The following is a 22,152-nucleotide window of genomic DNA, read 5'->3' as shown; positions in this document are numbered from 1 at the left end:
AATCAAAATCAATCAATCAATCAAAATCAATCAATCAAAATCAATCAATCAAAATCAATCAATCAAAATCAATCAATCAAAATCAATCACTCGATCAATCAAATCATTCAATCTAATCATTCAATTGATCTAAAATCTGGTATTAACATACATGTAACATTTGGTTATTGGTGATGATTGAAACTCAACACGCTATTTTAAAAATTTATTCCTGGTTTTAACGAACAAGTCCTGGTCAAAACAAACAAAATGGGACATTTATGTACCAATGTTAGCCCCATGAGAGGGGGCAGGGGAGTTGGGTGTATTGCAGGTCTAATAGCGACATGTTCCCTCGAAAATCATGAAATATTGATACTTTCTCATGCATTCTGGGGTTTATTTAAAAGAAAGTAGGGATTATGAACACCTTTTTTTTAACCCATTACTTTTTTGGGGGGGAAGGGATTTACAATACAATACAATACAATACAATACAATACAATACAATACAATACAATACAATACAAAAAGACATTTATATCGTGCTCTCAGTATTAGCATTTTCACGGCCTAACACTTAGATCTGTGAAGGATCCTCTTCAAACATGTCAAAGAATCTGCTACGACCAAAATGTCAGTTATTAAGCAGTTTCTAGCAGACTTTTATTTCTCTTTTTACATTGACCTTACATTTCTAGATTTTTTTGGGGGGGGGGGCGGAGGGGGTGGGGATGGGGGTGGGGGGAGACATGCACTCACCTGACATGGCAGTGTATTGGCTGCGTTTTCGCCAATGCATTCAATCTGGCTGAACCAATGGTACACCAACACGACCAAGATGGTGGCCTTCATCAGGAACGTCCTGCTCACACAAAAACAAAATGCAGGCGCCAACTTTTCAAACTCATCAAATAAACCACAGAAGGAAGTGCTTACTAGATTCATTCTTAATTAGGGGCTAACAGTGTGAGGACCCGGTCTTCACTGCGTGATAACGACCGGGTTGGGGGGTGGCCGCTGTTAATGGACCGAGCCGCATAGGCCCGCCTAAGTCTTCATACGATGGTGGTTGAGCCAGAACTGCTGTATTTAGCCAATCATTTGGCTTACATGATGCTGGATCAATGCTGGTTCAGGGGTTATTCGCTTGTTCTTGAAGCCAGTCTTTAAAGCTATAGTCCATCATTTGTAATTTGTGCATTTTGTTCGTTTGAAGCAACAAAAGTGTTCAAAATCTAATGAAGGATACTGAACAACTAACCTGATGAAGTTTCAGCTAAGCTTCAGCTGTACATTCCGAAAAAAACAGCATTCTAAAATCTCAATTTCAAATCAAAGTTACTGAATCATGTTTTGAATTGTTTTGAATTGTTTTGAATTGCAACTATACGCAACGTCGCGCACTGATCCGACGAATTATAACAACCGCGCACGCGAGTGCGTCGTTTCAATACTTGTGCGCGCTACGCTGAATAACAAAACGAACTACTAATTTAAATTTTCCTACGGTGCTTCTTAAGAATCACCGTTGGAAATGCCTTCTTTCGTTGATTACTTCAAAATGACAGCTTCCCAGAAGGAATAATTTCACAGGGAGTTTAGTTCCCTTACTTTCTTTCAACCAAGTTTGTTTTTCAACAATAATTACGCCAGTTACTTTTCGGATGGCTGCAAATGATGGACTATAGCTTTAAAGCACATGTTAAAGGGAAGACAACATTTGCAAACATAAAAAAAACGAAATGATCAAATTATCACGGAATACCTTACTCAATTGTTAGGGAATGACAGTCTAAAGCATACTGTAAAATCGTGGCTCCTGGTGTGCTGACATTTTCAAGAAAAACTATATTTTTCCTACGCTGGTCGGCCCGACCAGCGTTGGAAAAAAACTGGCGTTTTTTTTCAAAAAACTGTTCCTAATTTTTCATATTGCATCGTCTTTGCAATTGATTACACACCTGTGAAGGGGTACAAGCCTGCTAGACTGATTCTTTGACCTTACAATTCCCCAAAGTCTATATATTGCTCCGTTTAATCTTAAGTGGGGTCAGGGAACCAGACTACAAGAACATGATGGGTTTTCTTGGTTTTCCCAGCATCTACAAGCCCAAAACGTGAAACCAGTCAGTTTAACAATATTTGTTATGACATACTAATCCTCCAAATCCATTGATTTCTGAAAATTGCAGCAAAAGCAAATGTTGTACGGTACATTCCCTTTAATACACCCCATGTGATCGAGTCTCGACCAGTCAGCAGCTTTCAACTCTCCAAGGTATTTATTAATTAATATAAAACATTGAACAAAACTTTTAACTGAAGTGGAGATTATATGTGTGACTTTCAGTACACAGTTCTGTGCTCAAGGGCATATGGGGGGATGACGATAAGTTCCTAAAATTGTTTTGGTCATTTGAACTTAAAAAAGTAGTTGGGGGGAGGGGAGTTGGATGCAATGTGACAATAGGTAGTACTGTGTACTGTGTATGTGCACTTTGTGTCCATTCCCGATTGCTTGTATTGTTAACTAGAAATTGAGTTTGAAATTTGGAAAGGAACGGATGCTCTTCTTTTCCAGTATTCTTGGGTTTGTTTTTTATAATGGCTTTACTTTCTTAGCTTGGTCACAATTGAAAATAAAGTGGTTTGAAAATATTTTCTATTACCTGGTCTCAAACAATCTGACTTAGTCAAGTTACAAAAAATCCAAACTAGAGCATCTCGTGTAATCTTCTCCTATCCAAAACATGTTCCCACTTCTCCACTGTTCAAACAGCTGCACTGGCTTACAATAGAGAAATAATGTATAAAACGGCTTTGAACATGTATAAATGCAATTCCAGTATTTTCCCCATGTACATTTCCAATTCATTAGACACCAGGCCAACGAAGAGCAACTTACGTTCCCAGGGTAACTTGTACATTCCCCGAACCACCAGAAAAGCAGGTGACAGGGCATTTTCAATCGCTGGCCCTAGGATGTGGAATTCCATTCCACACTCCATCAAAAATTCTAGCTCCTTGGACAAGTTTAAAGGGTCATTAAAGACACACTTGTTTAATCTGTAACTACCTCGTCAGGCCTGGCCCGCGTGCGCTCGTCTCAGAGAGCCCCTGCACTCCTCGGTCTCCCTTTGATTGTTTCCCTGCGATTCTATCGCTGGGCTCTCTTGTCTGAGCGCCGTGGCGCTGGCCTGGGCCTGGCAGTGGTTTCAGTTCCATTTGGTTTTCCATTATTTTATCCTTGTCATTGTTGTATTTTGGGGTCATTTTCTGAGCGCTTTGTAACCCTAGGAAAAGGCGCTTTATAAATGTTATTATTATTATTATTATTATTTACCTGAAGAGAGAAAAGTAGAGCGTCGTGCGTGGGTTTTCGTATTTCTCCAGGTTGCCGATGACGCTGAAGATGTACGGAAGCACTAGGTTGTAGCCGCTCACCAGTAGGGCTATGGCTAGGTCTCCTATGATGATGACATCAGTCTGAAAGTACAAACACGCAAGACAAATATCTTGAGAGTTGTTTTCGATCAATGGGTTGTAACTAGAGAATCTGCGTCTTACCTTGTAAGTTATTCATAGGATGGAATGTCATGTTGGGGCTACACGGAACATCATCCTCGGCTCCCGATTTGAGTGTACAAAACGCACCGAACATTGTTGTTAAAAAACATCAACAGAAGAGCCACAAATGGCTATCATTTCCCCCAAGGAATAGAAGGGGAAAGCCACCCATTGCTGTAGGTAGTAAGCTCAAAAACTGTAAAATGACATAAGTCAATAGTCGGCACGTGTTTGAAGTCGTCTTTCAGTAACTACCAGGGCGTGCAGGGTGAAGTTCTGAAGGGCGCCATTTATTGAAAAGTGAGTATCGGAGCTCCAGCAGCTTAAAATAGCTATAGCTGTTGGTTCTGCTTAAATACTTGGGGAAATTCTGCGAATGCACTTTGAATAAGCTGCTCCCAGGTACAGGAGAGAATCAGCTAAGGATTAACACAACGTGAACATGGACTGATATGGGACCAGTTAAAGCTAGAGTCCATCATTTGCAGCCATCCGAAAAGTAACTGGCGTAATTATTGTTGAAAAACAAACTTGGTTGAAAGATAGTAAGGGAACTAAACTCCCTGTGAAATTATTCTTTCTGGGAAGCTGTCATTTTGAAGTAATTAACGAAAGAAGGCATTTCCAACGGTGATTCTTAAGAAGCACCGTAGGATAATTTTAATTAGTAGTTCGTTTTGTTATTCAGCGCAGCGCGCGCAAGTATTGGAACGACGCACACGCGCGCGCGGCTGTTGTAATTCGTCGGATCAGTGCCCGACGTCGCGTAAAGCTGCAATTCAAAACAATTCAAAACATGATTCAGTAACTTTTGATTTGAAATTGAGATCTTAGAATTCTGTTTTTCTCGTAATGTACAGCTGAAGCTTAGCTGAAACTTCATCAGGTTAGTTGCTCAGTATCCTTCATTAGATTTTGAACTCTTTTGTTGCTTCAAACGAACAAAATGCACAAATTACAAATGATGGACTATATCTTTAAATTGTCTGAATTCCACACAAAGCATCTTGATTTTTGTATATCACACGAAAACACTTTTAGTACCGTGAAAGCACTCTCCTTGTAGACGAAGAAGATGAGATAGGAAGCCCCGGCGATGATGCCAAAGACGACGATGTTCATGGCCAGCCTCAGCAGAGCCCACTTTAAGATGAAAGTCCAGTCCCTCGTCCTAGAGCCGTGGTGGGACGCTAGATGCTCCTGTGGTTTGAAAATGAACATATTTTCTTTCAAACAATGGACTGAGGGACTGGTTACAGAAACGCAACGGCAACGGAGAATGTCATTTAAGGAAAACAAGGATTAGCGAGTTCTTGACATTTTTGAAGAAGGGAATAAATGTGTCCTCGGGAGGATTTCTTCACTCTGTTTAACCCTTTCCTTACCATGGGCGACTTTTGTCCACAAGAAGAACCCCCTGCTGGTTCCCATGGGCAACTTTAGTCGACCAGGAAACCACACACAGAACACCCTCAACACAGATATATTTCCACTACTTTTCAGAAAGGCAGCATGTCGATATGTTTGGCCGTCCATACATCAACCATATACCAGCTGAAAGAGTGTTTCGGATCGTTCTAAATGGTGAAGTTTATTTATAGTGTTACCATTACAAAAAAATGAGAAAAGTGCTTCAGTAGTATCCACGCACAAATTGAGGTATGGAGTGCCATTTGGTCATGTGGTGAAATGGCTTGCAGTTTGATAAATGGAACCAGATGAACAAACAGGCATAACTTCTTATATTTAGACATATGGACTTCATTTTTACATCACATACAAGAGTAAGGTTCAAGGAACAAACTTTACACACAACACCTATGATTTAAATCACTCCTTGGCAGTGAAAATCTGGGTTGAGATTGAGTTTTGGACTTGTGGTCATTTTGTTCACGCTCTAGTGATTTCCGTATGACTGAGCAAACAATTTGGTCCTGGGGAGAGCCAAGTCAATAAACAATGTGGTAATGAAAGGGTTAAGACCGCTTGGAGTCTGGATGCTGATAAATACCCAAGCCGAAGACCCCTCGCCTTCGGCTCGGGTATTTATCAGCACCCAGACTCCAAGTGATCTTAAACAGAGTAATTAATACCGACCAAGCATATATTTATTCCTATTCATAAATACCTTTTCGGTCAAAAAAAGCTAAACTTTTCGGTCAAAAAAAACCCAATTTTGTTCAACAATTTCTCTTCGTGTTTTTTGAAACACCCCTCTAGCTAAATAATGGAGTGTCCAGCTGGCGAGTAAGATGTAAACACCTCCTTTTATGGAGACTGGCAGGCGCGTCGCGATGTCGCGCAGAATGCACCTGGGGGCGTTGCGTTGTGAATTGAGGAGTATAAAAATTCGGACTCACTGACGTACACCTGTCACAGTAACAAAAATTAAAAATTATTATTGACATCATAACGATCACTCTGTTTGAAGCATGCAAGATGTTGCTTTCTCTGTAACACTTACAGCGAGTTCCAGATAGATGCTGCGCTGTTTGAGCTTGGCCGTACTCTCAGACGTGATGTTGTAATCCCATCCGCAGAACACCTTGGAAGTGTAGAAGTTATGCTGCCGGTCACCAGTGATGAAGTACTTACGGTACGTCTTAGACATGCTAAGGGAGAAAAAAAATCAGCACAAATTCAGAAATATTCAGGCATGCAACTAGTAATTTTGAAAAAAAACATGGAAATTCTACACCACACAAGACTTTAAAGAAAAAATTATACGTGTAATGGCGCTCATGAGAAGTAAAAAAACAAGGAAATCAGCGGATCCGAGGAAAAGTTGCTGGTAGGTCTTGGGCACAAGGTACCGACCTAACTACATTTGTGCTCAGGCCATAGTTGTGCTCAGGCCACATATATACACACAACACAAACATAAACAAATTCAACAAATGGAAGGGGAATAATTATCTTCAACACCTACCCCTGTGACAGGACCACAAAGATGAGCAGTAGATACCCACTACTGGCGAACAGATATGCCACGGGCATGTTGTAGAATGCATTGCCGGCGAGATTGAAGGTTTGATTGGTGTAGTAACCAAAGTACAGCTCCGTCTCAATCAACCAACCCTGAACACAAAACACAAGACACTGTCAATATTAACCCTCCTATGCAAACATACATTCTCTGCCAAGTTGTCCTTCCAGTCAAACTCAATCAAGTGACTGTTTTCAACAGTTAGGAATTCCCGGCCTACGGTACATAAAGCAGGATTGACTGGCCGTGACTGTTTATGTAACTCGATAAAGCTTTGCTTAGGCTGTGGGTAATTGATAAGCCAGCTGTGCCCACAACTTGCCTGCTTTGTCTGTTCATGGTCTGTTGACTGAGTTTGACTAGTCACAGTGCTTGCTTGACTTGAGATCTGACTGCTGGTGACTAGCCTGTGTTCAAAGTATAGCAGGGGAAGTGGATGGAAATTTTGGCTGTCTGCGACTGTTTAAATAGCAGAGGGTTAATAACGGCCGGATTAAACTACACAAAATAGACAACTGAATTTGACGTCATGAGTTGGAGTTGAAATGTGTTTGCAGGGTGAAAACTTGTCATGATGTCACAAACTCGTTTGGTTTTCACTTTACTACCCTCCGTGAATAAGATGATGCTGAAACACCTGTGTACATGGAGATTTCATCGTTATCATTCATCGGAAACTCAAGATTTGAAATCTGTCACAAGGCAAGATTTTCATAAAATGATTGTCCAACAAGATTCTGCCAAGTTACAGAAACTACATTTTTGACACTGGTGTTGATGGCTTCATACAACAAGCTGCTGATCCGATACACCGTCCCTCTGGAGACATGCACACAATAGTGAACAAAAGATTGCATACGTCTCCACAGGGCAATTTCTATACATGAATACGTCTCCACGAGGTTTTCACAAAATGGATTTTACTCAAAAACTAGGAATTTCCAAGGTATGTTGATCTGTCGCAAATGCTAGAATTTTAGAAAAGTGATATTAAGTCCAAATTTCAGCCAAGGAAATTAATTCTTGTTAAAATAAGAGCATTTCGAAACTGTACCCAGTACTTTCAAACTCGAACAAAGAGAACAAAGAAATGTCTCCACAAGGATACAAGTTTCAGTAAGTGTGCAGGATTAGAGTTTAAGTTGGTTAACCGTCCTTTTTTTTTTTTTTTTTTTAAACCACCCACCTGTCCTGTCAGTAGCTCCGCCCCGTGAAGGGCCGGCTGTTGTTCTGCGAGGGGCTGGGCAGGTACAGCAGCTGCGGGACGGTTATGAAGCCAAATGACAGGATAAAGACCGGGATGTTGAGCAGCAGGAGCAACTTGAGCAGGATGAAGTAGGACTTGACGCCGCTGCCAAAGTTGCCCTCGATCTTCTTGATGGGGGCACGCCAGAGCTCCAGGGAGTAGGTCAGGTTGGACAGCCACTCCTTGAAACTCTCCCAACCCTGTTGGGCAGACAACAAGGGGGAACATTAACCCTTACCCGCCTCAATCCTCCAAAAAAAAACTCCTCTATCTCCCGAAAACTTTGTCTTCCGAATCAATTAAATCATCGTTAAGTATATCTACCGGTACATTCACCAAACAATTGAAAACAATAATAATAATAATAAGTTAAAATTTATATAGCGCCCGTCCATGAAGAAAATCATGCTCCAAGGCGCTTTCTATATAAAAAGTTAAGACACAGGATAAAATTACAATGAAATGTATACTTAAGAAGATTGAAGCCGGTTCATACCCCACACAGATAAAAATACAATGAAAACTCAATTGCTTAACTCTTATAATGTCTGATGAATAATTATTTTACCCCTGCTTGCTATGTTCCTGTTTGCTGCTGCGTTTTATCCCTATATTCCTTACTTGTATGTAATAGTATTTGTCCACAGGTTGGGGTATAAAATGCTTAACCCTATACCTAACGTTGTTTGAGTATGTATTTTTTTTGACTTATGATAAGTGTTGGTTTGAATTTTATTATATCCAATAAAATACATGTAATTATAACATTAATTTTGCATATGAGGAACAACATTGAATAAAAGTTTAGCAAATTGAAATTGAATTGAAAAATCAACCATGCCGTTTGGAGGATTTTGGAGTATTGAGGCTGTAATCCATTTTTGTGCCAGTTGATTTTGGCAGATGCATTCTGTCAAGGTCTTAAGCTGCACCTCGCATTGATTGTACGTAGCCATGCATAAATATATGTCTAGATTATACTAGATAGCATCCTCACCGCTTCTGGACATCATCGGCAATTCTTCATTGTATAACAGTGATTTGTTAGAGGATTTTTAAGGTTTGAGGAAGTGGTCACCCCCTCCAAGAAATGCATTCAAGAAATAACGGATGATTGTGGAGGATTGAGGCTGTATGCAATTTTTACGCGTCGATTTTAACCATGCGCGTCAATCTTTTTTTTTCTCCAAAATGTTCCGCGGTAGCTCCAACAGCGCCCTCTATTTCCGCACCTCCTCAATTTTTTTTTACCAAAGAGCAACAAGGAATGGGAAATTGCACCAAGGCAAATGATCGAAAGCACCAAGGTAAATTATGGAGGACACCAATGTACATGAGGACACCAAAAACGCAAAATAGTACCCACCTTGTCTGTACAATCCAAGCTTGAAGAAAAAAAAAAAAAAGAAAAAAAAAAAAAAAAAAGCCGCGTGGCCGCGTCAATTCCGGAACTTTGGTCTGACCAGAGACCAAATTTTTTTTTTTTTTGGCCTTATACACAGCGTTTTATACCTCAGGCTAGCCCTCAAAGCGCTTCACAACTATTACCCCTGTTCATCAGGTCACGAGTCCAGATTTTGCAACGGCTCGAGATCAGCGCATTCTGATCTCTACCTTCACGGGTACCCATTTATACTCCTGGGTGGAGAGAAGCAATTGTAATGAAGTGTCTTGCCCAAGCGCACAAGCACCATGTTCCCTGTCGGGGTTCAAACCCATGTACCACGGCACGTGAGTCGAACACCGTAACCACTGGATCGCAGCGCTCCACAAAATGCCTCGGGCGTTAGGGTCAGCATCATTATTAAAGAGGTTGTGGAATGCTCGAAGACATTTCCGTCATTTTTTGGGTATATGTAGCCTAAGGTGTTATGAAATAAAAGCGACTATTGTTTCTGTCATGAGCTATTTTTCAGGTCCTGTTTCGTCCTGAACGTGCAATTTGTGTAAAAGTCGTCGTTGCGGGCAGCAAACAAAACACAGTAAATCGTGACGATTACGTCACGATTTACTGTGTTTTGTTTGCTGCCCACAACGACGACTTTTACACAAATTGCACTTTCGGGTCGAAACAGGCATGACAAGACTTGAAAACAGCTCTCAAAAGTACCTTTTGTACTCATTTCATGACAGAAACAAGAGTCGTTTTTATTTCATCACACCTTAGGCTACACATACCCGAAAAATGACGGAAATGTCTTCGAGCATTCCACAACCTCTTTAACCCTGCTCCTTCAAATCCAGAGTCATAGTCCGGTCCACCACCGTGACCACAGTGCTTAGTTCTGACAGTGGGTTTGAGATTTGAATTAAGCATGATGAAGCTTTTTGCTTTAGGGACCGTGACCATTCAACCCCGGTATGAAAAGGGTCCCCCGGTAAGCTCGTCCCCTCCCAAGAAGTCCTCTCGTACCGTCCCAGCTACTGGCCCAGGAGCTGGTCCGGTTGCTAATCAGGAACTCCTCTATCCTGGGGTCTATTGTGTGCAAGTATTGACACATGTAAAAATCCCAGAAGAAACCCGCTTGTGGTTTTCATATCTCAGCACGAAACAATAGAACACTTTCATCGACACAGATCAAAACCCCTGTCATGCGGTTTCGCACACAATGGGACTGTAATTTACCAAAGGCGTTTGGAAGGATTTTATCTTTAATCCGGTAAGTCTGCTATTGTTCTGCTCTGGACGTTCTCTAAAGGGCAATAAATTGATGCGCCTGACTGACTTCAAAACTTGTGGTCAGACAGGGCCATGTACCGGACGAGACTGGGCTGAAGACCGGACTGGCTCTGGACCGGACAAGGTACCGGGGGGCCCTTTTCATACCAGGGCTGAATGGTCACGGTCCCTTATATTTGCAGCTTGAAGATTGCCATCTGTATCTCAAACTCACGACGCAATAGCATTTGCATGAAGTAGGAACCAGAATAGTACCACTACAAGATTATGTACTTACATAGGCTATCTGGTAGCGCCAGTACTTGAACATTCCTACTGACTTGTGCTTCTTTCTGTCCGAGTGCTTCCGTACTTCCGCCCTGCAAACACAGCAATGAAACTCATTTAAATTAAAATCTGTGTGCCAAATTAAAAAAATGACAAACATTTTAAAAAATAGACGAGTTTAGTCGACTCTCGTTGAACACTGTTAATAAAAATTCTGGTTATAGCAAACATAAAGCCTTGGTCCCGACTGTGCATTTATGTGCACAATGAATGAGACTGATGTTCCTCTTAATACAAAATTCTGATATAACAAACAAATTGGCTAGGTCCGAACGAGTTTGTATTATTCTTAAGACGAAAGTTTGCATTGGGGTGATGTAAATCAAATTAGGCTTTGCCCTTCACCGACGTATAAACACTTGATTGAGTTTGTATTAACGAGAGTCAACTGTAATTCCAGGACCCAATAAGATAAAGCAGCGAAGGGTTCGTCTCGATTCATATCCGGGACGATCGAGTTCCGGACAAGTTGCGGTCACTGTATCAGGTATAAGTTGCAGGATTCTAAACAACTTCCCCGCCATCTTCCCGCAGTAAAGTTATTAAAGGGAAAATACAACATTTGCAAACATCAAAAAATAAAACTAACAAATCATTTTGAAATACCTTGCTGGACTGTTAGTGAATGACAGTGTAAAGCATCCTGTAAAATCATGGCACCTGGTATACTGTCATTTTCAAGAAAAGTGGTATTTTTGTATCAATTTCCAACACTGATCGGCCGACCAGCGTTGGAAAAAACTGGCTTTTTTTTCAACTATTGGCCCCAGTTGACCATCGCACTTGTTTGCAATCAATTACACACCTATGAACGGGTACAAGCCAGCTAGACTGGTTCCCTGACCTTACAATTCTCCAATGTATGTAAACTGCTCTGTTTCTTCTTAAATGGAGTCAGGGAACCAGACTACAGGAAAATGATTGTTTTTCTTGGTTTTTATAGCATTTTCGAACCCAAAACCTCAAAAAAGTCAGTGTAACTATATTTGCTACATATTTCCAACCCCCCAATTCCATCCATTTCTGAAAATTACAGCAAAAGCAAATGATGTATATTCCTTTTAATGAGATTGGCGAGTCAAGCAATTGCTACTGAAAATTCCCCCCCGGACAAGGTAAATGATTCTTCCCCCATCTTGTCCCGAACTCATCCCGGATATGAATTGAGTCGGGCCCTAAGCAGAAAGAACTGCTTATGAAATTTACCTGCTAAGCAAAAAATCAGGTAGGAACCAGTGAATGTCAACATGCCGGTCATGAAATTTCAGCTGTAACCTTCATCTATTAAGCAAATCGTTTCTGAGCTTAGTACAATTTCTGGCATCTCACTGAAAATTGCTAATTGATGTTTCGTAGGCTTTATCTAAAACCCATGCGGTATCAGGAGCACGTACCTGACTTTTCGCTTGGTGCCCAGACTCCCCTGTATGTTCCGGATGGTGTTTCTCCTGTTGAGGGAGTGTTTCCTGCCTGTTCCCTCGGCACCGTCCTCATCGGCCAGGATCCTCTCTATCATCATTTCCACGCCCACGTCGTCGTCGGCGCGCCTCGCCGCGGACATGGACCGGCCGCGTCGCAGGGATTTCTGGTTGCGTTTGCGGAGCCATTTGTTACTCGAGGTGGCAGATGATAAGGTTCGACCTACAGGCAGATGGGTATTAACAACAATCCACGTGAATATGTTTAATATACGCTTGGGGCGCGAGGTTCGTGCAGTGGTCCTTTCCTCCCCTCCCATTTTCATGGCCCGGGTTCGATTCCTGCCCTGGTTCACATGCGGATGTAGTTTTCAGTCCCTGACTGTTTCTGTGGAATTTCCCCACAAAATTCTCTGTGTTTTTCCCTTGCCTCCTCTAAAACGGACTATTTCTCCATTGTCTACTCTCTATGGGTTTGTACAGGCTTGCAATCAACAGTTCGAAGGAATAAACAATAGTAGTACTATTAAAATATAAATACAGAGTTAAGTCCTCCAATTTCTGAGATTTCTCAAAATATGATAGGATCACAGAAAATGAGCCCTACGGATTTTATAGTTTTCCACATGCATGCGTCAACATTTCTTTTGCAGTAGTAGCAGTCGCGGATCCAGGGGGATGCCCCGCCCCCGGCAGTGACCCAAATGTTCCCAAATAAGACCATTTTTTTTTTAACGTGAGAGCCTCTCCCCCCCCCCCCCCCCCACAGTAACCTCTCTGGATCTGCCCTTGAGTAGAAATTGACTTGAAATACCATGGTGTCGGACATACTAAGACAAAATGGTTTGTATGCACTTATTAATTAATTTCTTCAGTTAAAAGCATCAGCTAAACTGTTGAACATTGTTAGAAATATAAACACTATTTCATTAAAATCCAGATAATAAGCTTCAAAATAGGTGTGTAATCAATTGCAAAGAAAATGCGGAATAACTAAACATGAAAAATTAGGAGCAGTTTTTAAAAAAAAAGCCAGTTTTCTCCAACGCTGGTCAGCCGACCAGCATTGGAAAAATACAAGTTTTCTTGAAAATGTCAGCACACCAGGAGCCACTATTTTACAGGATGCTTTGGACTGCCATTCCCTAACAATCCAGTAAGATATTTCGTGATAATTTGATCATTTCGTTTTATGATGCTTGCAAATGTTGTATCTTCCCTTTAATTCAAAAGAAAACAGAAAGGTGCATGGATGCCTACCTAGCTGTCTACTGGGAAGCATTTCCATCACGGAGGAGGGATCCCGCAGGTTGGCGGCAATCAGCTCCCTCTCGGTGATCTCATTTTCGCTGTCGTTGCTGGAGCGGTAGGACACGCTGGAGGCGTTGGAGCCAGAGCGATGATGATGATGATGATGATGATCGGGGTAATAGTCACCGGGCTGCAGCTCATTGGGCGATGCAAGCGGGCTGGTCTCGAAGCCTGGGTTAACTGATCAGAAATAAAAACAATTGCGAATGTATTCAATTGTGAACAGAAAGAACTGAATTATTCAAATCAAATTAGGTTTTGCCACATTAGATTCGAACCAGCCAACCGATCCCGTCAGCTCGGTGGTCGAGTGGTAAGACGTCTGCACTAGAAAGCAGGAGGTCGTGGGTTCAAGTCCCACCCGAGTGATTTTTTCCAACTTTCACTCGGGAGGTAACACACTGAGTATACAGTGTTTATATGTCCGTGAAGGGCAAAACCTAACTTGATTTACATCACCCCGACGCAAAATTCCATCTTATGAATAACTAAATTATTCAGAAGAATTCTGAATTAAAGGTCATTGACCCATTTGCTTTTTGTGAATTTTTTTCGTTTGACCCTTAACTTCCAAAATCCTTTTTGCAAAATGGAGGATTTGGCAGGATTGAGGCTAAATGGCAAAAAAAAATGTGTGGCTGATTTTGCAGGATGCACTGTGTCAGGGTCTTGGGCCGGACCTTGTGTTGTTTATGCTCAGCAGTGTATCAATTTAGGCCTAACTTATTCTAGAAATGCTCTGTACTGCTCCAGGATGTCACTGGCTCTACCTCAACATATTGACAGTGATTGCTGGAGCATTTTGCAGGATTGAGGCAGTGGTCAACCTTCCAAGGACCACATTCAAGAAATAACGAAGGATTTTGCAGGATTGAGGCTGTATGCAATTTGTATGTATGGAGGCAGTTGGATGATTTTGCAGGATTGAGGTTGCATCCTAGCAAAAACGCCTAGGGAGTTAGGGTTAATGCATCGATCTATCAGAAGTGACTACATGTATGCGCAAAAGATCAACTGTTGCACTCGTGTGAAATGGCGTCAGACATGTCAGAGTCCCGTTGATGAAAAATCAGTACGCATAGCTCACCTGAAAACCAAAGTCGTTTTTGGTTGACACATTGTTGTTTCGGTATATCACTTTGGAATGCCAGTCCATTATACAAATATTGAATGCTTCGAGTGGTGTAGTAAAACTAGCCTCCCGAGGTGATCCATGGACCATTCTATTTTCCCGAGGCGAAGCCGAGGGAAAATAGAATGGTCCATGGATCACCGAGGGAGGCTAGTTTTACTTCACCATGAGATAAAGCATTCAATATTTGTTTTATAACACTTCACCCACAGATTGTGCTTGATTTTAATATTTTAAATTATTAAAATCTGAACACAGTTGAAATAAGCTTCAATTTCAATACAAAATTGGTGGAAAATGTATTTCTCTCTTAAAAACTACCCCTTCACGAAATGTTTGAACCCAAGTCTGCGGCGCGCTCTCTTTGGAATAATACGCGCTACGCACAACACGCAACGCGCACACCAGCATGCATTTGCACACAAATACCACGCCGTGGAAAAAGTACTTTGGTTGCTAATGGTATAGTACTTTGGTTGCTGTGCGCATAGTACTTTTGGCCGTGCACAGAGAGATAGCAAAATTAGAAAGTAACATGTGACTCGCTCTCGGCCAATCAAGACACAGAATCTGTGGGTGAGGTGTTATAAAAATGGGTATCAAACACCTTACAATACTTTTGGACAATGTACAATGTATGACCAAATTCTTTCGCTCAAACTTGACAGACCAATGAATGGAGGTTTTCAGAAGTCCTGTCAGTCCAATGACACATTGAGCATGTCTGCAGGGCAACAATACCGGAACAACACTTGCTAGTCACACTTTTCTGTGAATTTCACGAAAAGGGAATATATACATCATTTGCTTTTGCTGTAATTTTCAGAAATGGATGGAATTGGGGGGTTGGAAATATATAGCAAATAAAGTTACACCGACTTTTTTGAGGTTTTGGGTTCGAAAATGCAATAAAAACCAAGAAAAACAATCGTTTTCCTGTAGTCTGGTTCCCTGACTCCATATAAGAAGAAACAGATCAGTTTACATACAGTGGGGAATTGTAAGGTCAGGGAACCAGTCTAGCTGGCTCGTACCCGTTCATAGGTGTGTAATCGATTGCAAACAAGTGCGATGGTCAATTGGGGCCAGTATTTGAAAAAAAAGCCAGTTTTTTCCAACGCTGGTCGGCCGACCAGCGTTGGAAATTGATACAAAAATACCACTTTTCTTGAAAATGACAGTATACCAGGTGCCATGATTTTACAGGATGCTTTACACTGTCATTCACTAACAGTCCAGCAAGGTATTTCAAAATGATTTGGTAGTTTTATTTTTTGATGTTTGCAAATGTTGTATTTTCCCTTTAAGTACATTCACATGTACGCACATACATGTTTATGGTGTAAATCGAGGATTTTCTATTGTTCCTCATCATCGCTCTTTTGTTTACTTAAAAAAAAACTTGTTTGCAACAGCTCCCACTGGTTTTGTACACGTTTTCTAAGTGACTCCTGTCCTCCATTACTCAATGGTACTTCACATTATTACACCATGCACAATTAATGCACACATACAATGTACATATGTCATGTATGTAAATGCTCATGTTCTGCCCTCATTAACATATGTAACATGTACATTTGTCAATGGACAAGTACATGTACATGTAGCATACAAATATGCAACACTTCGCGCATATGACAACTCATAATTGATTGTGCTTCTGTCATTTTGGTCTGACAAGCAGTTTTTGCATACAATTTCATATTTTGTAAATAACCTACTATTGAGATGGGACGGGCTAACTCTGTTCAGAGGCAGTCCTAATGAGTACATTGCGGCAAAAAACATGTGCAGCAGCATTCTACCAGCATAAAATGCATTTGTTCAGCATATGTCGACTACTTTGCATTCAGAATATACAACATCGAGGCAGATTGGGCCCTTAACTTGTTTGGTCAACACACACAGCCCTATTGACATTTCGCTGTTTACATAGAAACAAATGGCCCTCATTACAAAGTGTTACAGAGTGAGTAGACAGAAGAACACACAATTGTCAAATCTAAACAAGGTCAACTCTAGTCCAACAATTTGGGACTCTCAATACTGTCAGTCAACTCTAGCCCAGGTTGGACGAAGTCTTCATTGCAATACGACTAACGTCCAGGGCGAGAATTCTCTACATGAAACCACCCAACATTTTTACCAGAGTTTTGTTTTGTTTTACCTGGTTATAGAAGCTTATTTCACGCCTACATACTCTATGTGTCCTTATCTGTTGGGTTGATGGGCTCAGGAATTCCATATGCGATGCTGACTGACGTTAATCAGGAAAATAAACTCTAAAGCAGCGTTAAACTTGTACGTGTTTGTAGTCTCTTTTCATCAGTTTATTCCCAGAGTCGTACGTCATGTACATGTACAATGTACATGTACGTACGTACGAAAGCGCGTACGCACGCTAGCGCCCTCATTTGTTTAGTTTTGGTTGGAACCGTGACGTCACTCCAGTCAACCGATGTCGCGAAAACGCTCAACCAATGACCAAAGCCGAAACGTGTTTCTGGTAACTGGCGCGAAAACACGCTCGGTCATTGGATTAGCGACCGCGCCTTCAAGTAAGTGCGCGTGCGTATGAGGGTGGTTACTAAGCAAATCGCGCGTGCGCACTGCATATTCATGCTGCATAGTCTGGCCCCCGGACCAGACGTGATATGAGCGTCGAGAATAATTGCCCGGTCTAGGGAACCAGACTACACGCTGCACAGACGTACATCATGTACGACTAGAATAGACTCGGCGGTGAGAAACTGATGAAAAGAGTCTACAAACACGTCCAAGTTTAACGTTGCTTTCGAGTTTATTTTCCAGATTAAGGTCGGTCAGCATCGCATATGGAATTCCTGAACCCATCAGCCCAACAGATAAGGACACATAGAATACTTCGACGTAAAACTTAGCTTCTCCAACAAGGTAAAAATATTGAAATTATTGGTCAGAAATGTTTTCGTTCGGTTTTGAGCACTTTTTACGCAGGACTCCCTCCGTAACGTAGGGAGGAAAGGGAGTCCACCAGGGCTAGGTCAACTCATGACAAGTGTGCAAGACGAGTCATTCCTTGCTTAGTTATGAATTTTGAGAAACCCAACCCTAACTCCCTAGCATGATTTACTAGGAACCATACCCATCCTGGCAAATTCAAACACCACATGGGAAACTGCACACACATACATGTATTTCTGACTTTGATTCTGGAGGTGTGCCAAACCCAATGTAAAAGACTGTCAGTTTAGGGGTACTGTACCCATCCTGACAGATTCCAACAAAACATGCCCTTTGGGTTTGATGGGTTGAGTTCTGTTAGGGTGAAGGTTCCATGATGGTAGCAAGACTGCCAAAAGGAGTTAGCATCGTACGATGGAATTCGTTTGCATTAAAGAGATGTTAAATTCATTATTGGCTTCTGCACTTTATCGATACAATTTCACAAGCCCAAGCACTGATACCAAGTGCCATACAAGAGCTCGGGGCAGAAAATCCACAAGCCCACTTGGTTGGAGACTGGAACCCAAGACCTCTGCGCTGGTGGGTGGGATGTCATGGGTTCGAGTCCCACCCAAGGTTCCTTGTGCATCGGTGGGGAGTCAGGTTGGCGAGTTGGTCCTCTTCTCACCTTCCACAATTGTGACCAAGGTTCGAATCCCACCAAGGCCAATGTATGGCTATTTGGTTTGCAGTTCCTGACTAATTACGTTGATTTTCTGTGGAATGTCATTGTGGGTTTTCCTCCGACCTCTAAAACTGTAACTTTTGCCTTATCTTTTACTAAAGGACCCCACTGGAAATAAGTAAACAGATTTTTTGGGACTATCTCGGCCTAATGCCAAATAACAATAAATAAATTAAAAAATAGAGGGACAGCACATTTTTTTTTATCCTAGCACGATCTTTAAGATGAGACCTTCTACGTGTACAAAGGATCGAACCATCACTTATTTGAATACTGACTTAAATAAAAACAATAATGGGTTCTTATTTGGTGTTTTTAACACTAAGATCAAAGCACTTTACATCATTGTTATTACAAAAAGTACCTCTGATCACCGGGCCAATTAAACATTCCAAATACCATCTCAGCTCCCTGAGGAGTACGCAGCTCGATGCTGCCGTTTTGGCGCAAGGCAGCTAAAATCAACCACAATAACCATCTCTGCCCTCACAGGTACCCATTTACTCCTGGGTGGAGAGAAGCAATGAGTGACAAACTGCCTTGCCCAAGGGCACACACACCGTAACCCCGGGCTGGACTCGAACCCACAACCCGCAGAATGACCCACAGATCACAAATTCAATGCTCCAAACCACAAGGGCCACGGCACTCCACTTAACATTGAGTTATTTGATATTGTATATTTTTTTTGCCGACAGTCTATCCAGTCAGAAAGCAGCTTGTTAGCATCTTTGTCCATTTTTGAAATAAATAAAACCATACTCACTGTTGCCCATTTCAATGTCTCTGTCCCGTTGTTCGTATGCGTAATCCTCATCTCCGTTCGCTAGGCGCTCTGAGCGTCTGTCACGGAGGCGTGGGGAGTTCCTGTTGCTCAGATGAGGGGAGGCCCTGCCGTCAAACCAGGGAGAAGTCCTCCCCTCGGGGGTTGGGGAGTGCCGTCCGTCCATTCGCGGAGAATGTCGCGCTTCCAATCTCGGTGAGTGTCTACTAGAATATTCGACCAAAAAAAAAGTGGGGTGCATTATGTACAGGACAACTATGTGGTCTTGAAAAGAAAACCAAAACAATCGTGAAAAGAGAGGTTATGTGCACTGAAGAGAAAAATTACCTATATGCTGGGTCATCCTGGTAATACTGCTGCTGCTGTTGTTGTTGTTGTTGTTGTTGTTGTTGTTGTTGTTGTTGTTGTTGTTGTAGTTGTTGTTGCTGTTGCTGCTGCTCCTGCTGCTGGGAATACCATGGATCAATGTGCTGAAAGTCCTGTCCCGCTGTCACCATGGAATGGGTACTGACTGGCCGGCTGTAGTGCGTCGTGGGGTTGTAGTCGTACGGCGACGGTGGGCTGGGCCCACGCTGGCCGGCCGGAGCATTTTGAGAGGGTGGACCAACAGCTGGGGGAGCAAGGGCGGGGCTGTTGCGGGCGGGGCCACTTTGGGCGGGGTTGTTGTTGCGGGCGGGGCTTTTGCTCTGGGGCCTCTTGCCGGGAGGATTCTTGCGAGCAGGGCTCTTGCCTCCTCGTTGTTTCGGGGCTTGCTTCTTACGGCCTTGGTTTTGCTTCTTGTCCGGCATGGTCGCTTACTGCGCAGTTGCTTATCTCAGAATGGTAATGCTGGACATTGTGGCGTCTTGCTGAAACAAAATAAACATAAGTCAGGTTGGCGTAGCGGTACTTTCCTCGCCTTCCACCGCTGTGACCCGGGTTCGAATCCCGCCTGGGCCAATATGTGGATTGGGTTTTCAGTCCCTGCCTGATTCCGTGGGTTTTCCCCAGAATATTCTTCTGGGCTTTTCCTCCCACCTCTAAAACTGTAACTTCTTCTAATTGTCTTCTCTCCACAGGTTTCTTCAGGCTTGCGAGCTACAGTGCCTATGGCGCTTTTGAGGAATCCTTGGTTTCATTACCAGAAATGATTAATAATAATAATAATAATAAACTTGAGCGATCCCCCTGGCATGCTGGCAGCATTTACATTCAGTTTAAATGCACACTTTTCAGCTGACCTAACCAAAATCAACAATGACCTCATTTGACCCCTAGATGACCATTGACCTCAAATGTCTCAAGTCATCTGAAGTCCCCCTACCCAAAGATAATTATCACCAAGTTTGGTTGAGATTGAAGTCCGACTTTTCATATGACAGCACTAAACAGTTAACCTAACCAAAATGGAACACACGGACACACGGAAGGAATACACTATCGCAAGATCCCCCTTTCTTGGCTTAAAAGCCAGCGCGGATAAAAAGGAACAATCATTTATCAACACATTTGCAACTTCATAAAATCTGTCAACCGAAATAGAGCAAAAGATTTCAAGTATGAAAATCTGTCTTCATCGGCACACTTATTTCAATGTGCAGTGTACGGTACATGCTCTCACTGTTTGTAACTGCTCTCAAAAATAATTTGAACAACCAAAAAAGCAAAAGAATTTATACAGGTTTAAAACTCTGTCTATGTTTGCAAACCTATTTTAGTAATGTGCAGTGGGCCAACTTTTCACCAATGAATGAAATCTTAACCTTACCGTTTGACCCCTAACCCCCTCCATATATATTTTTTTCAACACAATGACACATTTTGTAGCCGCGAGTACATGTAAGTTGACTCAGCTCTTGCAGAATTTCAAGTGTATCCACGCATATCATGATTAAAAGGTGGATTTTGGGCATGGGGTACGAAAACAAGGTTTTAGCCGTACGTGTGAACGGTGTCTGTTAACCACTAAAATTAAGCATTAAACTTCAATGAGCACGCTGTTTTTTCACTGTTTTTTTAAATCAAGGCAACTTTTGGACACCCAATTTTCAAATGTTGAAAAGAGTTTGTTTTTTTACAAAATAACAAACATGTAAACAAAAAAATGAAGGATTTTCCAACGCAAACTAGTACAGATTTTGAAAACAGCCCCCTTTCTCCGAACCAATACAGATTAACAGTTTTCATTACATTTTGTGGTTTTTTCAAAGTTTCCATGCATGACAAGACAAATTCAACAGTAAAAGTACAAACAATCAACATTCTGCATTAAACTTCAGTTTGGTATTAAACAACACCCCCAATTCTTTTTATAGGTGCCGACACACACCGCACATCAACAGAGCAGTATTTCAGCTGCGTGCACATCCTGAACTGGAATTGGTTATGACAATCAAATTCTGTGAATACACTGGCAGTTGCAGCAGGACACGAGTCGTATTGTGTTTGACAGCTGTGCGTATCACGCATGCCTGCACGTCTATGACGATAGAATGCATGACACTGCTAAATTTGTGATTAAAATAACTCACAAGTTGCTGTTCGTTAACTGTGACTCAACTCTTTGCAGAGTGTAGTTGGTGTCATCGTTTGAAATGTGCAATTGCTACGGTATTTAAAGGGAAAATACAACATTTGCAAACATCAAAAAATAAAACTACCAAATCATTTTGAAATACCTTGCTGGACTGTTAGTGAATGACAGTGTAAAGCATCCTGTAAAATCATGGCACCTGGTATACTGTCATTTTCAAGAAAAGTGGTATTTTAATATCAATTTCCAACGCTGGTCGGCCGACCAGCGTTGGAAAAAACTGGCTTTTCTTCAAATACTGGCCCCAATTGACCATCGCACTTGTTTGCAATGGATTACACACCTATGAACGGGTACAAGCCAGCTAGACTGGTTCCCTGGACCTTACAATTCCCCAATGTATGTAAACTGCTCTGTTTCTTCTTATATGGAGTCAGGAAACCAGACTACAGGAAAAGGAAAATTTTCTTGGTTTTTATAGCATTTTCGAACCCAAAACCTCAAAAAAGTCAGTGTAACTATATTTGCTATATA

General features: G+C 41.8%; 1 protein-coding gene across 1 annotated transcript in view; it reads right to left on the bottom strand.

Annotated features, from left to right (window-relative positions):
• LOC119734202 (transmembrane channel-like protein 7) overlaps nucleotides 1-22,152 on the bottom strand; it is a 36,115-nt gene that overhangs the window by 9,702 nt on the left and 4,261 nt on the right. The window contains 12 exon segments of the mRNA XM_038207559.1: nucleotides 742-844; nucleotides 3,326-3,468; nucleotides 4,594-4,749; nucleotides 6,014-6,161; nucleotides 6,479-6,627; nucleotides 7,722-7,741; nucleotides 7,744-7,981; nucleotides 10,739-10,820; nucleotides 12,183-12,429; nucleotides 13,467-13,697; nucleotides 19,089-19,309; nucleotides 19,434-19,954. Coding sequence (XP_038063487.1) covers nucleotides 742-844; nucleotides 3,326-3,468; nucleotides 4,594-4,749; nucleotides 6,014-6,161; nucleotides 6,479-6,627; nucleotides 7,722-7,741; nucleotides 7,744-7,981; nucleotides 10,739-10,820; nucleotides 12,183-12,429; nucleotides 13,467-13,697; nucleotides 19,089-19,309; nucleotides 19,434-19,894 — 2,199 coding nt within the window. The 5' untranslated portion in view covers nucleotides 19,895-19,954.

The sequence above is a fragment of the Patiria miniata genome, unplaced genomic scaffold (assembly GCF_015706575.1).
Source record: "Patiria miniata isolate m_02_andy unplaced genomic scaffold, ASM1570657v1 HiC_scaffold_27, whole genome shotgun sequence".
NCBI lineage: Eukaryota > Metazoa > Echinodermata > Asteroidea > Valvatida > Asterinidae > Patiria > Patiria miniata.
This window is presented reverse-complemented; position numbering and strand designations above follow the sequence as displayed.